We start from the raw sequence: 18,119 nt of genomic DNA on the forward strand, positions 1-18,119 counted from the left end.
TAGGTTACAGTTTATCAAAGAGACACAGTTAAAAGCAGTTGAGGAAACTAACTTATTGATTGAGAGGTCTTTCCATATGACATAAGGAAGCAATCAACCTAAAATACAGTTATTAAAGTATATTGAAGATAGTGATGAAGGTATGATTAAAAACAATGTACTCATGAGCAATGACTCCCTTTGTGTTCTCAATTTCAACTACAGTCCACCATGAATCCAACACTCCACCAAACTGAACAGTTTCTTATTCTCCAAATAAATCCAATAATACCTTTGTGGTTTTTTTGGTAAATGCTTTCATGATACCATTGAATGTCTCCCCCCACAATTAAGTTTTCTGCTATTGTGATTTCCCTACGCATTCTTTCAAGTTTGATATCCAAGTCAAATTTTGTCTCTTTCATGAATCTGGCCCAACATCCTCATTAAGAATGAATTATTTCATGTAAACAGAAATAGTCTCAGAGGAAAAACTGAGGGTTACAAGTTGGGAGGGGCTGGGGATGAAGGAGAAGGGGAAGGGACGAGACAATACAAATTGGTAACTACAATATGGCTTCAGGGATAGCAAAGACAGTTTGGGGGACATAATCAATAATGTTGTAAATATTTTTTAGGGGGCCAGATGGACTCATGTCTTGTTAGGGAGACCACTTCATAGACAGTGTAGAGGCCTGACCACTGCACTGTATATCTGAAGCTGATGTTGTATAATGTTGTATGTCAACTATAATTATATATACATATAGTCACGGGATGTGGAGTAGAGTATGGGAATGGAGTCAATGGAATTGTAATAGATAAGCATGATATCGAGGGTGGGAGGGCAGTGGATGGGAGGAGGGGGGTTGTTGCTTTGTGAGGGGTGAAAAGGATAACTATTGCATTGTTCTGTACACCTGAAACTAATAATAAATTTTTTTTAATTTTAAAAAAGAATTATTTCAGTTGTAGTAGCATACCTCTAATTATTCCTTATTTCTTTCCACATAGATTATAGCTAATGTAGCTATACACTCTTTAAAGGTAGGGAATTTGCATTTTCATTTGTATATTTAACATAACATTTATAAATTTTAATTGTGGAATTGTCAAATTTAATGAATGAATAAATTCAAACAAACCATAGTGGTACTTTTCAGTACTTTTCAGTACACACACACACACACACACACACATATATATATATATATATATATATATATATATATAGAGAGAGAGAGAGAGAGAGAGAGAGAGAGAGAGAGAGAGAATAAGAAGTTATCAACATGTCTCCAGACTCAAGAGTAGGAACAGGTATCATGAGATGTGTAATTTTATAAGTAAAATGAACATATCATGAAAAAAGAACCAATGAATTTTCAGCAAGTTTCAAGAATGTATTTATTATGGTGGTTTATTTTTAAATGAAGCCTGTCTGGTTTACAGTGTATTAACCTAGGGAAAGGGGCACACGGGTTCTGAAAGACACAATCAGTTGTGATCCAGGACACCTTGCCCTAAGCAAAATAACAACAAGAGGGCCATATGACATTCAGTCAAAAGACACATGCCACACATTTCAGACAGCATGAAGAGAGAAAACAGAGTTTTTAAATATAATCCTCAATTTAATGGGTTACTCCTCACACAGGCAATGCTGTGCAGCATTTTCCGATATGAGTACAACAGGGGCTTATTTATTTTATGATGGTTGGTAGTTCCCTCAAGCAATGCTTAATAAATTAATACTAAAAATTAATAATAAAAATTAAAGACTATATGCCATTTTAAAGTTTAGCATATACCTCTCAACCAGCCTGAAAACTAGATTATCATCTACTCAGTTTGTATGTAAACACGTGGAGAGAATGGTGTATTGCTTGGGGTTCTTAAAACAGTAGAGTCATACAACAGAATCCACTTTACCAGGTTAAGAAGAAAAGGAATTTGTTGAAAGGCATTAGGAAGTTCATGGAATCTCTGGGAGGTCAAGACTCAGGTTTGATTACTAACCAGCTAGAAGATCTTGGCCATGAACCACACAGCCCAAATAGTGTCTGACAATTCTCTGGAGCCATTTTAGAGGACACATCATTGCTTCCACTGGCTCCTGTCACACCTATACTGTTCACATTTGGAAGTTAGAAATTCCATCATAGTGGTTCCGGAAGAACCAGATAACTTTGTCATTCCATGTGCTTTCCAGTCAACCCAAATCATCAGAAAGAAGCTGCCATCTTCTCCTGTTCACTCCTGTATCTATCTCTTGCTCAGAGGCATCTGATTGGTGGGAACTATGTCATATGTCTTATCCTAGTTATAAAGGGACTTGGGAAATTTAGTTTTGGACTTCAGCTTCTTTCATAACTGGCCAGTTTCTTGAAAGGAAAGCTAAAGGGAAGTTGGAATGGGAAATCAGTTAGCTAAACTACCGAATCTACCATAAATAATTTACTTGACTACAGTCCCATAGCTAATAAGTGACAGAGCCTCAGATGCCATGTCTTACAGTTTTCCCCAGAAAAAAATGACTGCTTCATTGTAGTAGAGATGAGTAGCTCATCTGGCCTTCAGAGCTTAATTAAAATACTCCTTAAGAGCAACTATTTCCTTTTACTTATAATTACATGAATTCCAAGCACCATTATTGGTCTGGTTTTCTAGATATCTTAATATTGTGAAGGGAGTAGTCCTGTGAGTGGAGATGAGTCCTTCATCAGTTCTCCAGTTCTCATTAAAAAATAATGATTCATACATGTAAGTTATGAAATTAACAATCTCAGGGCCAGAAAGACCCTTGAGCCATTGTTATATGTATAGCAATCCATTTTTTTTCTACCTCTCACACTACTCTGTGGATAATTAAAGGAAATAATAAAAACAAAAAAATTTTTAATCTGAGTACCATGTGAAAAATGAAATACAGAATATAGTGTATGGACCCACACATTACAGTTTAACAGACTGGTATTCAAATCCAGGTATAATCACTCACTAGCTATGTGACACAAGGGTAAGCTGATTAATCTGTTTGGGCTTCAGTTTTCTCTTCTGTAAAATGGGAACAAGGATGCCTATTTCTTGTAATTGTTAGTAAGATTATATGTAAATTATAGAGAACATAATAGGTATGAGAAGAGGCAGGGAAAGCAATGATGTGTCATCTAAAAATGTAAATTATATGTAAAAGTAGCTATTTCTAAAGCACTTATATAGTCCTGTGTAGATGCCTGATCACTGTGCTATACACCTGAAGGTGAAGTAGAATAATATTGAATGTCAGCTATATAGTCATGGGACTATATATACATATATATATATATATATATATATATATATATATATGGAATAGAGTCAATGGTATTGTGACAACTATAAACGATGTCAGAGGGGTAGTAGACTGGGGAAGGGTTATCACTTTGTGAGCGGTGTAAATGTCTATTACATTGTTTTGTACACCTGAAACTAATAAAATACATACATACATACATACATAAAGCAAGCTACTCTGCCAAACAAAACTGTCATTGTCACCCAGGCTTTCCTTTGTGTGCATTTCTAGAACAATTCGTAAAGTTGATTTTAATGGTAAACATTGATGAGTCCCTTATTAGTTAAGTGATGGCATGATGATATACATTGTAATATATTTTGGATAGGTTCTATTACAACCCCGATAAGAAAAAAATGATGAATCTTGTATTGTCTTTGTCTTACACCTCTGTAAAACAACCATGGTATAGCCATTTCAGGCGATCTTAGCATACATAGAATGTTAATTATGCCTGTGTAAATGCTACTCAGAGGGCTATTTAAATCTTTAAATTTTTAAATTCTGATTCTACATCACATTATTACTACTAATAATAATCACAATAGCATTTCCTGTAACTTGTGCACCTCTTTTTTTTTAATTAAAGTTTGTTGGGGTGACAATGGTTAGTAAAGTTATATAGGTTTCAAGTGTACAAGTCTGTAATACATCATCTATATATCACATTATGTGTTCACCACCCAGAGTCAGTTCTCCTTCCATCACTATATATTTGATCCCTTTTACCCTCATCTACCACCCATGTACTCCTTTTTTTTAACTGAAGTGAAAGACCTTTTTACAGGGCCAGCCGAGTTGCACTGTTGGTTAAGCGTTGTCTTGGGACGCCAGCTCTGAGCAACAGGGATCTGGTTCAGATCCCACATGAGGGCTAGTGATGCTGCGCCCTCTACAGCTAAGATAGTGAACAACAGCTTGACCTGGAGCTGGGCTGCCGTTTGTCGCTGGCGACAGCATAGGCTACAGCGGGGCTGCAGTGGGCTGCCATAAGATACCATGAGTGGCCAGCAGCCAGCGTGAGCAGCTGGCAACTGGCAGCCGGTAGTCGGCATGAGCTGCCAAGAGCCACCATGAGCGGCTTCCAGGGACCAGCGAACAATCTGCCTCACCCAGGAAATGCACAATGATAATACCAACATGGGCCAGTGAAGCAATGTCCTCCACAACTAGACTGAAGAACAAAAGGGCAGCAACTTGTCTGTTCCTCTTCCCCAATGCTGATCCCCTCCCCTAATTCCTCAATGAAATCTTAAAAAAAATGACCTTTTTATATAGGCATTATGAAATGAAATTGAAACTTCTTAAGAAAATAGTCAACTGGAAATGCCAACCTTTTTTTTCTTTTGAAACTGCCAAGTGAAAAACTGTTTTTGAAGTAAATTGTCAGGATGCATTAACTGACCATTGCTCATGAAAAATTTTATATCTTTGGATTTGTCTTTATTTATCGTGTTTATATTAATAATGATAACACTTGTCATTCATGTAGCAGTATTCAGTTCACAAAGTATTTTCAAATACAGTATCTCATTTGATCCTTACAATGACCCTGCAAAGTATGGCCAGATTTTATCATACTCATTTTATAGATGAGGAAACAATGCAGAGACGCATTGAGTTCAGAACCAATTACTAAAAATCTAGAAGTTCAGTTTGGGTCTCCCAGGGCCATAAGATTGACTGCCTACAAAATAATTCCCATTGGCGGCATCTACATAAAATTGTTTTGGGCTATTATGTATTCCAGTAAATTGATATTGTATAAAGCAGCATTTGAGTTAGAAAAGACAAAATAGGAAAATGAAAATTGTAAATTCTCTTCCATGTGTTATCAGTTGCGGTATGATACTAATATCATTCTTTTAAACATGACCTAAAATAATAACACCTCTCTGTGATGAGACGTCTAAGAAATAACACCTTAGATTTTGTACATTTTAGATAGCAAATACACTAACATCTTCCTGGTTTCTGAAAATATCTATTTATATCAATTCCCCCTTAACACCCCCCCCCAATAATGGGCCAAATGAATACCGTTTTTGGTATTACACAGCTCATCGTTTTTAAATTCTCCCAGCTGCTGATTATATTAGAAGAATGCCTTTCTTCTCATCCTTTTCCACATCTGTAATAAAAAATCCTGGCATTTCCTTTCCCAGGGGAGAAACCCTACCCAACCACATTGCCAAGCTCCTATGATTAAATAAGCGATTGCTCTGCCCATCTTTTAAAATGTGTCTCATATAAGGCAGCCAAGACACAATATCCATCACTACAGAGGAAACTGAGCATTTATTTAAAATAATGAGATATCCTCATTTTCATATTTCCCTGAGAGGATTGTAGCGATGTTTAAAAATTCTCTGAATTCTAGAACTAGGGCAACACATTGATTTGAAGAAAGCTATAATCTTCCCTTCTAATTTGAAGTGCACTTTTTCTGCAGTGAAACAGAGTGTAGCTTTCAGAATAGCACGTGCCCTAAGCCCACACAAAGACATCCACACCCGACCACTCCTCTTACAAGCTGGCCCCATTCTTCTGAACACAGGGATTTATAAAGACCTTTTCAATACATTTCAAGGTATATTGAACTGAAAGAAGAAAGGTTCAAATAATTTCTTCCAGATTTAGGAGAGAAATCATTTCAACTGCCAAACCATGATGAATATCACCTTTTGCTTTCCACCGCTTCCTCTTTGCAAATGTTCTGCTGAGTGAGTTCAATTATGGGGTCTCTTTAAAAAGATTCATAATTAAATTTTTAAAGGAACAAATTAGCTCTTGTCTTTCTGAGGGAGAGGAGTCAGAACACTTACTTCTGTGCGCATTCAGGGATTTTGACTTCTATAGGGATGATGCCTCCCACAGCCAAGAAGGCTTACTTCAAAGAAAGGCTCCGCGAGAAAGCCAGCCCTCTGTGATTTGGAGAGATAATAAGTTAGCAAGCTGTGTAACACGACGGTTTATGAAATTCTCCCTTCAAGGACCATTATCTAGTGCTAATAGTGCTTTATTTCTTCCTCTCCTGTGCTTATTTAGAGCATCATTACGAGAGCAAGAGGAAGGGAGGGAGTCGGGCATCAAGATAATCATTGGCCAAATTAATGCAGCCAAGTAGAATTTCTGGCCTTTGGGGCTCATTTATCAATTAGTTCTATTGCTGTCTGAGTTCCTGTGTTTCCCCATAGAAATATATTTTTTTTCTTTTACTTCACTCATATACCAGCTCTGAGGAAAGTCATTTAAGATCAAAACATTTTTCAAAAAGAATCTCATTTGCCCTACTTAATATCATGATGTACTACACAGCCAGCTTCTCATCTATTTCAAGAGCATTTCATAGCCATTAGAGTTAGCCCTTCTCTCTCTCTCTCTCTCTCTCTCTCTCTCTCTCTCTCTCTCTCTTTCTGAATTTCTGTTTTTCTTTCTTCTTGTTTTAACTGGCCTATCTTTCTGCACCATGTTTTTAAAGTTACTATGTGGATTTTAATGTTAAATCCACTTTTGTAATGCCATGTGGTCTCTGAATATTCAAAGTTGGCTCTAAATAATAGAAATGCAGATAGTGTTTCCCACAGGGATAGGGGGGCAGGGAAGTGGGGGGAGACTGGAGCATTGTTTTTATTCCTGACACTAGTTGGTATCTCACGAACTGTTGGCCCCAACCTTTTGGAAAATGTGTCACAGTCCTGGCTTATCTTTCTCAACTAATTAGTGTTTTTAAGAGGAAAGAGAAAGTGGCAGGAGTGAAGGACTGCTTAAAACTCCCATATTCTTCACATGGTCTTAAAAGAAATAATCTGTTCTAGCTTTTTTTAAATCTAAAAATAAACCAAACTTTGTGTCCCTTTTCACACTCATGTTTCATTCTTCTCTGAATGCTAATTACAAATGTTTCACCCTTTAAAAGCTGGTTTACCAAAACCCAGAATTTACTTGCTCAAATCTAGAAAATAAAATGTACAGCAGTGAAGTCAGCGCAACATATTTCATTTTGTTGCTACCCAGGAAAGTCAGTGTTATGGGTAGAACTGCACCCTCCAAAAAAACACATATTGAAGTCCTAAATGCCAGTAATTCATTATGTGGCCTTATTTGGAAATAAGGCCCTGGAAGAAGTAACTAAATAAAATGAGGTCATTGGGGTAGGCCCTAACATAATATGACCTATTTAATTAGGTATCCTAATTAAAAGGGGAAATACCAACACAAAGACAAATGGGAACAATGCCAAGCAAGGATGAATCCAGAGATCTGGGTGATGCATCTATAAGCCAGAGGTGCCAAAGATTACCAGCAAACCACCAGAAGCTATGGGAGAACCACCGAACAAATTCTCCCTCAGAGCCCTCAGAAGAAACCAACCCTACCAAAATCATTTTTGACTTCTACCCTTCAGAACTGTTGGACAACACATCTGTGTTGTTTAAGCTACCTACAATATTGTTTGTGGTACTTTGTTATGGCAGTCCTAGAAAACGAATGTCAGTCACATAACCTACATTTCAAGAAACTAAGGGCATTTGCAGATGAATGGGTGGAATGGCCACAGATAGAAAGGGGGGGGGGTAAAATCAAAAAGATGTTCCTAATAAAGCATTAATTCCAAAGAACCAAGCAAAGAAACAAAACCTTAGTTAAAGATTTAAATACTGAACCAGAGTTTGCAAGGCACCCTGTTATCTCAAATGTCACTTCCTCAAAGAGAGACCAATTTATCTACAGTAGCCCCCGCTGCCCCCTCTGTTCAGTCTCTATCCCATTACCCCACTTTATTTACATCACAGCACTTATGGCTACCTGAAATTATTTTTGCATTCATTTATCATGTGTTTTATTTTTTGCCTCCCTCTCCTGGAAAATCAGCTCCCCATCTGTCTTACAGCTTGTAGAACAGTGCCTGGCATCTCTAACAGGTGTTCAATACATCTCTTATGAAGAAAGATGAAGTAGATTTGAAAATCCAGCAGAAGTCAGAACCTGCAGGTTATATTCCTTAAGACACCAGAGAGTGCAAGCAGGCCTTTTGGTGGGGCCCTGCAGCCTTGCCCATGGGTGTAGGGAAGATGGAGTCGTTGCTCAGCTAACTAAGTGGCAACCGAGGCACCGGAAATCATTGTTGACTTTTACCTGCCTCGATTCTGACGGGGAAAGACATGAACTTCGCACTCCAAACTATGCCCAGGCCACCCAAGAGACACTACCCACCTGCTCCGAGGGCTTACCTCTGGCCATACAGCATAGGAACTTCGGCAAATGTAAGGGACTTTTTAAAAAATAAATTACTCAAAATAACAAACTCTCCACTGTGCGATTTCTAGGAAGAACATGTGCTTCTTCAGTTGAAAATTCTGTGAAGGTGGGTAGTTACTGGAGAGTTCTGCCAATGAGGTAATCTGAGATACAGTAAGGTCCCTGGGGGCGGGAAATCTTTCAAATGTTCTAGTGACTGTTTCTATTTGGAGGGATTTATATTTAATGGATGACAAGTTAATGTGTCATCAGTGTCTGTGGTTGTGGAAGGGCTGCTAAAAGGGATGACAGATATTGTGTGTGCAACTTATTTTACGGACATATTAACATGTCAGTTAAACAAGATTTAAAACAAAAACGAAACCTTGTATAACTGAAAGGACCCTCCAGAGGATTGTCCCTTTTGACACATAGCTCCTACCCCAGAATTTTTCAGTTGACTTATTTTTTTTGCTTTCCAGTGGACCTTTGGCTTTGAGTTTCCCAGAAAGAAAACAGAATTCTCTAGCAGGAAGATCTGTACAGCATAACCACTAACCTTAGGCAGAGAAACCCCCAAACTGATACCAATCCTATGTATTTAGAAGAATCGATCGATATATGTACTCTGGATCGCAAAGCATGGCTGACGACCTGACATAATGCCCTCCTCCCCACTGGACCCTGCTCTTTGTATCATAATACGATCTGCCTGTATAGCACCCTTTCCCCAGAAACTCAACGACGGGTGACGGTCATTAGTACCTATAATGTATTTGGAGATAAATCAGTTGTTATTTTTGCCCTTATTTTATACTTATGGCTACTGACATGCAGAAAGCCTAGAGATGACTCAAGGAGTAAAACTCAGACATGTGGCCCATTACAACATGTGTGACGTTACTCATTAGAGTTAAATGCACCATGCTACTCTCGTGTCTCTTTGCTAGTTCTGGTCAAGAGGCATATTTTTGTACTTCTTTGGCCACCTGAAAAATCGGTTTTGTTGTAAGCGAAAAGAACATTTTTAGCACCCTTTTATCATTATCCTTGGCCGCTTTTCAGTTTCTAGGCTGGTTCCTTGTTCCATTTCAAGTCCATTGTTTTTATAGGTGATAACTTGCATTTACTACTGACCAAGACATAATACTGTGCCTACTTTTGTTCTTGTGTTTGAGGAACAAAGGCAATAGGAAGCGTGAGTCCATGTGTGTATACGTGCGCGTATGTATTTCAGGAGTTCAGAGAAAAAGAACTGCAACGTGTTCCTGAATCTCTTCAACAGTTGTAGCTCCCCCACCCCACCCTTAGTATCTTTAAGCTTTAAAGTGCTCTTTGCGAGTCGTCATTTTTCTCATGATTAAGAATCCTTAAGGAATTGCTGTAGTGTGGTATGTGGCAAACCAAAATGAATTAGGAAAAGTCCAAGCAATGACCATGCAGCTAAGAAAATGAACAGATGGATCCCTGGGAGACTAGCAGCCTGAGATACTCCCTGCTACCCTGGGCTTTCCCATCCAAGATTTTACCTATTGCCCTAACAGGCCTTAGGAACCTTGAAATGACTGGTAACAACTCACTCACTAGCTGTGTGATCTTGAGCAAGCCACTTAATATCTCTGAGCTTACATTCTGTCTTCTGTAAAATGGAGAAAATGCCTCTCTTGTAACCCTGTAGGGAACGAAGCTCTATAGAATACATGCCATAGAATACAGTATATATTGAATAGCCCAGTGCCTGGTATACATATGCATTTTACAATGAGGCCTACGATCACGATGGTACGAAGTATCGTATTTGTTAGCTGTCTAGAGAAGAATGCTTATTCTTCAATGAAAAGAGTTTATAAATACATAAACTTATGCATGATCTCACCTATTTCTCTCCCTTTTCTCCCTCTTTTAGCTCTTTCTAAATTTCCTGGTACCTGTGTTTATGGAGTCCCTCCCCACAGAAAATCACACAGAAAGGTATCGGATAAAACAAATTGTAACTTACTCTTCTGGGTCATAGAACTATGGGAGGAAGAAATCCGTCATATGGAAGAATGAATTGTTATTGAAATCAGTGTTCAGGATTTGGGGAAGGGAAAAACCTCCATTATACCTTTTAGATTGCAAAGATGGCTAACCAGCCACTCAGCTCAGAACAGTTTCTATGTGCCACTCACTATCTGATCCTTGCTTATCTCAACACCCCCAAACCTCAGCACTCCCCCCTTACCCCTACCCCCCATAACCTAGTCCTCTTCCTTTAGTCCACTGTTTACAGTCCTGGCACACACCGTGACCTCTCATTTACGCCTTTGCGTATACTATTCCCTTTGCCTAGAACGTCCAACTCTCATCCAGATAATTCCTAGTTGTCCTTGAACATGCAGCTTAGATAACGTTTCTGAAATTTCCATGGCATCCTCCCCAGGGCCAACTCATCATTTGACTCCAGGTTGTAACAGAGGAATGGGATTCACACTGCAGTCTGGGAGAATGGTGCCCTCTGCAGCTGTACTGGACCTGGTTCTCGCACGTCCTGCCCACCACCCCACCTCTCCTGTGTACTCTAATAGCCTCATGATGGAAACTTTTAACCCACTGTTTTAATCATTTACTTGAAGTCTTTCCTCATAGACTGAGTTCCTTGAGGAGGAGTATGGGTTCTATATCTGTTTTTCCAATGCTTTTCACACACCATTAATCTCTTCTAATAGCCTGGTTAATGGCTCCCATAGAGAACTTGACACGAGCCTCTTCCAGGTGAGGTTCTTGCGCCTTTTAAAAGCTTAGTAATAGGTGGTTCACAATTTAGTAGGAAAGTATGAAAGGCAACAAGGGCAATATGATGATAAAGATGGGCTAATAAGAATCAGCGAAGTAGGCTAGGATAATGGTGGAGAAAGTTTGGTTTCTAGTACCACCCTGAGACTCACTCACATTCCTTTGGAACTCAAATGCGGTGATGTCTGTATATCACAAGGTGAGAAGTCCTTTTCTAAACTCTAGTTTCTCTCACTTCCTTTTGCTTCCTGTTTAAAGTTTCAAAGCTTATTGCATATCATATCCTTCTTTTTATCAACTTGGGTACACCTTGGAGCAGATGTTTTCTCCAGGAGGCCAGGGATACTGGAGCCCATATTTGGAGAGTACTGCTTATGGGTTGGATGAAGGCCTGACTATGCCTAGAGTCATGCTGCTTAAAACCATTCTAATATCCATTTAGTTAGAACAGTAGCCACCCTGAGTCATTGTTCGTCTCATATGGATCATATCTTCACAGTCAGTTCTTGGCTTATACAAGTTGAAGTGTATTATCTCTGTTGCCCATCATATCTTTTTATTTCAGTATGACTATTGTGCTTGGAAGCATGATTTTTCAATCTATAATCCCAGTTAAATTCTTTCAACACAGCCTGTACATGTAATTATAGTTTTCTTTGAAGCAGACCTTGTTGATGTTGATACCCATTATTTGCTATCTCTGGTTTCCAGGACTGCCACATTTTGTTCTAGTTAGGAAGGAAGAGACAATTTTTTACATGAATGGGCTTTATAACCCGGCACATATTTTTAACTGGCATGCTAGCAGCTGAAATTCTAGAAAGAATTTGAGTTCCAAAAGACAACTTTTTTATTTGAACACCAATTAAAGTGCCCTGTCACATCTTCATTGAATTTGTGGCCCCCAAACTCAATTGCCTCTTATATTCCTGCAATGTTTGTAGGCGATTATAACTATGTAAGAAGAATTAAAAGGGGTAGCATAATTTCATCATCATTCAACGTAAGGGTGAATTGTTGAAGACCACAAAGAGTGATACCATTTAGATCAACTCCAAAATGAATGCTGCCAGTGGTCTGAAAAGGCATTTGTGTAATGGTCTTCATGCATGAGGAGTAAGGATAGTCTCCATCTGAAGCCTCAGAAAACTGAGAAGTATGAACTAACTAACATTTGTGAAAGCCAAAGTAAAAAAAAAAAAAAAAGTGAGGAAAAGTTGGGAATTACTTCTAAGTCTGAACCTAAGGAGACAATTTTAGCAGAGATTTTTCCATTGGTGATTGATGTTTTCAAATACAGGCCTAGAGAAAACAAAGAGATTATTGCTTCATCAAAGTCAAGCAAACAAAAACTCAGTTTTGGGAAAATGGAAAAGGGATATGAGGCCCTATGTGAGCCTTCCTGCTTGAAAGAAGACTTTAGTGTCACAAAGTGTTTAACTGCAAAGAAGTCCTCTTATGAAAAGGGGGTAACTTGTTTTAGTTACTAATGTTCCGTTTCCTTCCTATTCATCTAGAGTTTATAATCTATATGCTTGTTAATTGGGTATTAATATACATAAACTATTTCTATCAAGGGAAGAACAGGGAGGATGGTTGTGTCAGGAAGTTTTCAGAACTGGTGGAAATGAATGATTATTTTAGTCATCCCGGGTAATTCTTCTACCCTTTGGTGTATTTGAACGTGTGAGATGACTACATATATCTGAACAACTTTACTTTATTGATTTTGCAGGGTTAAGAGGAAGACTTTTGAGGCATGGAAACTTCCATTAGGTTTGGAAGAAAGTAGAATGAATGCAGAGATACCAGACTGCCACTAAGACCCATGGACAATCCCACACTCAACGCTTCTCTGTCGAACTTGAAGATTAGTAATATGCTGCCTTCGCAAGATGAAAAGAAACTAATGCCAAGAAGGCATATTCTTCAGTATTTGGAGTAGACGTGCTCTCAAGACCATGGCTTCGAAGGTCTCCTGTTTATACGTGCTGACAGTTGTGTGCTGGGCCAGCGCTCTCTGGTACTTGAGCATAACTCGTCCCACTCCTTCCTACACTGGCTCCAAGCCCTTCAGCCACCTAACAGTCGCCAGGAAGAACTTCACGTTCGGCAACATAAGAACTCGACCTATCAACCCACATTCTTTTGAATTTCTCATAAACGAGCCCAACAAATGTGAGAAAAACATTCCTTTCCTCGTGATCCTCATCAGCACCACCCACAAAGAATTTGATGCCCGTCAGGCAATCCGAGAAACATGGGGGGATGAGAACAACTTTAAAGGGATCAAGATAGCCACCCTCTTCCTCCTGGGCAAGAACGCCGATCCTGTTCTCAATCAGATGGTGGAGCAAGAGAGCCAAATCTTCCACGACATTATCGTGGAGGACTTCATTGATTCCTACCATAACCTTACCCTCAAAACATTAATGGGGATGAGGTGGGTGGCCACTTTTTGTTCAAAAGCCAAGTACGTCATGAAAACAGACAGTGACATTTTTGTAAACATGGACAATCTTATTTATAAACTACTGAAACCCTCCACCAAGCCAAGAAGAAGGTATTTTACGGGCTATGTCATCAATGGAGGGCCAATCCGGGACGTCCGCAGTAAGTGGTATATGCCCAGGGATTTGTATCCTGACAGTAACTACCCACCGTTCTGTTCTGGGACTGGTTATATCTTTTCAGCTGATGTGGCCGAACTCATTTACAAGACTTCACTCCACACTAGGCTGCTTCACCTTGAAGATGTATATGTGGGACTGTGTCTTCGAAAGCTGGGCATACACCCTTTTCAGAACAGTGGCTTCAATCACTGGAAAATGGCCTACAGTTTGTGTAGGTATCGCCGCGTTATCACTGTGCATCAGATCTCTCCAGAAGAAATGCACAGAATCTGGAATGACATGTCAAGCAAGAAACATCTCAGATGTTAGGATTTTTACCAATGTAAATATGTTTCTTTTCTTTTTTAAGAAATGGGGCCTAGGGTGTTGGTATTTTACAGGTGTCACCAGGAGAAATAAACTGGTGAAGGGGTTTTGTAAAAAGCTTTTTCTTCCTGTCATTGTTCCTTTCTTGTATTACCAATTTACAAATGTTAGGCTCTGGTCATAGAAATAATGCATAAGTTAGAAGGGCCAGATTTTATTCTCAGGTCCTAAGGCATTTATCTCAAAAAGCAACTTCCTAACAAGTGCTAGGATTTACATGCTGTGCATCTGAGATAAAAATCTGGTTCTGGGACATTGAAACTCATGGTTATGTCTTCACATCATCTCTGCCAAACTAAATAAGTAACTCCTTCAAGAAACAACTCAGAAATAATGCATAGGCAGGAAGACGCACTGGATGTGATTATTAATATTGTGTGTGCTGTTACATTGAATTTTTATACATATTGCCACATACTGTGTACAGCACTTGTGGTTCCAACAAGAAATGAAGTTCATACTTGCAGGGAGGCTGCAGTCAAATAAATGAAAACTTAAACTTGAGAATCAAATACTCTGTATGTTTGGAAGACAATTCTGCTTGCTCATCCGACAAACATTACCTGGTGCCTCCAAGGAGACTTTGCCAAATGTCACCTGCTACCCTCCATACCATGTCGCCAAGTACATTTTACAGTTTCTGGCTCAGGCAGGCACATATGTAGAAATGAGTTGGTAGGAGGCCAAAAGAACAATAAATCACACAGAGAAAATGTAAATTTATGTATGCATTATAATTAACATAAGCATAGCAATAGTATAGGATGCCCTTCCCACACATTTGCAAAGCATGTGAGAAAATCTTTTAACAGGTGCCAATGTTACTGAACGATTTAGCCCTGCAGTTAATAGCTGTATTACTCTCTAACACCCAAAACATCCAAGTACCTCTAGCAGCAATGCTGGTAGAAGGTGTTCTGGAGGCTCTGCCATTGAGGTTCATAGGAAAGAAGAGAGGGAAGCTTGGGTTCAGGTTCTACTGATGCCGTCATATTCGTTGGGTGATGTGAGCAGGCATCTTAACCTTGCTATGCTTCAATATGCTCATTTATAAAATGGCTGGATAAAAAACACCTACTTCACAGGTACTGTGAGAGCAAATCGCATTTGCTAAGTATTAGTACATATACGGTGCTATGTAATGCAATGTATCATGCATTATGCTTATTGGTAAAATAATTACATAATTACAATGATGGTCATCAGTAGTAGTAATATCATCTTAATGTAAAATAAAATCTGCCAAGATAAAGGTCGAATATGAACTATGAGTGCACCAGATTCTTCTAAGACGTTAATTTTTCCTTGGAAATGTTAGGTGTTTGGGGAAGCTTCAATTTCTCTGTCATTTCTTCTGGTTTCAATGACTAAGTTATTATTTCAGTGCATTACCTTGATTTCCCAGGGTGCTGAAAGCAAAGGCAGCCACGGGGAGGAGCTTCTGGCTGAGGGCGTATTAGAGTAATCGAAGCATGTGCTTTGCAAAATGTATCACATCAACTTAGATCTCGGGAAGCACTAGATCTGAATTCCCAGGAAGAGCTTTCAGGAACCATAGAGGCAGTCCACTTCTATTAGGAGAACAGGCAGGCACTCAGCAAACCTACATGTTGTACATCTTCTACCATTCAATAGAAAACTTCAGTTTGTTTTCATTCAAAGGCTCACAACTGTAAGTGTATCCCTTTTTTTTTTTAACCTGACCTTTGGAAGCCCCTCCTAGAAGTTGATAGCAAGCAAATAGAGAAAATGAATAAATTTAAGTCATGGTCTGTTTCTTGAAAATACTGGATTTCTTATCCCCAGTCCAAAAGAACCTATCATGAGACAGGCCTCCCAGTCCCTTAATACATCTTCATCTTACAGTCAGCAGGACTGCTGAGTTCGATTAGAAAACAGCATTAGGTAGCCTGGGGAGGAATGGATCAGGATAAGGTAAGCCACCCTCCAACCTTCAACCACTGTGAGTTCCCATCACCGGAAAGGTCTCATGACTTTGTACTTGGTTCGCCTTTCAATCGTGTGGCCAGGTCAGGCCTCTGTCCCATTCTACCATCTTGCGTTTACCTTATGCTTAGTCAAGCCACCTTTGGTGTCAAGGAATTGCACATTAGAAACATCATATATGTACATCTATGAATTGGTATGTGTGTATGTGTATGTGTGTGTACATTATGAATAGAGCCCTAATCTTTAAAAGGAGCAAAAATCAGTGAATCATATGTCTTAAAGAACTATTTCCTAACTTTTTTATGCTAGGTAGTGCCCATGTGACAAACATGTAAATAGTCATCAGAGACCATATGTATATATTTTAAAGGCTTTTTTTCCTCTTCTCCCCAACAGTACGTATAGCTAGAATGTGCTTGCTGTATACATTTTCTTCTGCATGGAGCTTGGTGAGGCAAGGTCATTTGTCCAGTGTTTCAATAGCCTAAAGCATGTTTGCCCTTCGTTTTCTGAATGTTCAAAATGTTTAAGTCAAGTAATCAAAAAGCTCTAATTTTCTACTTTTGTTAATTTTATGACACTGGCCAATTATGGTTTCAGTTATTTGTTATGTCATTTAAAAAATTTATTATCATTTCTCTGGCATAAAATAATGTTTCAGACAGTATTGTACTAGGAGTCATTCAGACAATTTTTACAAAAAACCTTCTGACTGTCCCTCCACCTGTTTTGTTCATTTTGCATTGAATAGCAAAAGGTATCAATAATCAGCATCTGTACACTTAAATTTTCTTTTTAAAATTTATTTTTGAAAAAAAAAGTTTTATCTTTGGTGGCTAGTTTGTGTGGCTTTGTGTCTTCTTATATTGGCACAAATGCCAGTTTTAATATATAATGTATTTTTAAATAACCAGAATCAAAAAATGAAGATCATTTTTTATTTGGATTAAATTCAGAAGAACAAAACCCCTTTACTTGATATGCTATGGGGAAAACAAACTCTTTACAGAGAAGCTAAAGAAGGAGTCTTTCAATCAAAGCTCTTCTATCAAAAGACAATGGAATATTTACATAATGCATCTGGGATTCATTTTTTACCTTTCCTAATATGTGGGTTTAGTGGGGGATTGATTATGTCATTTCTTCTGTAAAGGTGAAGATACTTTTTATGAGCAACAAAGTAACTTGTGAATGAAAGAAGTAATTTACTAGAAATGCTTGTTGATGATAATTGACATTGAGGTATATCGTTATATATGAATGATTGTATTTATGTATTTATTTGTCAAAATTGTACATACTATTTCGCCAAACGTAACTGTCTGTAAAAGTGCACTCTCCAGGTTCGTAGTACTATTTAGGGTTACATGGGTTGCCAATCAAGCTGCTAATCAGAATACTATTTTTTGTATCAATGTTATAAAACTGAAAATGACAAATAGATGCTGAAGATGTCCTTACATTCAGTTTCTTCACCTTCCTCTTGAAATGTAAACTGTTGATTGAAAGCACGATGCTAATGTATAAGCCCATCTGTCATGAGGAACATTATGGTTCCATAACGCTGATTTTTTAAACCATTGGGACAAATAAACAGAAGGAGAACATATTTTCCACTTTGCTTCTTTTCTGAAAGAATCTTTTTGATGAGATGTGATCATTACAATTAGGCAATGCCTTCTCATTTATCATCAAGCTTCTCCAAAGCCTCAATATAGGTAATAGTTCAAACCATTCAGAGCTGGTCCAGGAGAGCCCAGTGCAACTTACCAGTCAACTTAGAGATGATTTGGTCTAGCAGACCATGGGCTACTCCAGGATTTACTGTTATCTGGTATCTC

At 38.5% G+C, this 18,119-nt stretch overlaps 1 protein-coding gene across 2 annotated transcripts in view; it reads left to right on the forward strand.

The window, feature by feature from the left end:
* B3GALT1 (beta-1,3-galactosyltransferase 1) overlaps nt 1-17,876 on the forward strand; it is a 241,552-nt gene extending 223,676 nt beyond the window's left edge. Inside the window, exons 1-3 of one of the 2 annotated variants that reach the window (XM_019656598.1) lie at nt 8,340-8,580; nt 10,461-10,525; nt 13,065-17,876. In XM_019656598.1, the coding sequence (XP_019512143.1) occupies nt 13,291-14,271 (981 nt within the window). In that variant the 5' untranslated portion in view covers nt 8,340-8,580; nt 10,461-10,525; nt 13,065-13,290 and the 3' untranslated portion in view covers nt 14,272-17,876. Of the gene's footprint in view, nt 1-8,339; nt 8,581-10,460; nt 10,526-13,064 lie in introns of those variants that run through there. The other variant, XM_019656597.1, reaches the window with a different exon arrangement.
* Nucleotides 17,877-18,119: the final 243 nt, after the last annotated feature.

The sequence above is a fragment of the Hipposideros armiger genome, unplaced genomic scaffold (genome assembly GCF_001890085.2).
Source record: "Hipposideros armiger isolate ML-2016 unplaced genomic scaffold, ASM189008v1 scaffold_263, whole genome shotgun sequence".
In the NCBI taxonomy this organism is placed as follows: domain Eukaryota; kingdom Metazoa; phylum Chordata; class Mammalia; order Chiroptera; family Hipposideridae; genus Hipposideros; species Hipposideros armiger.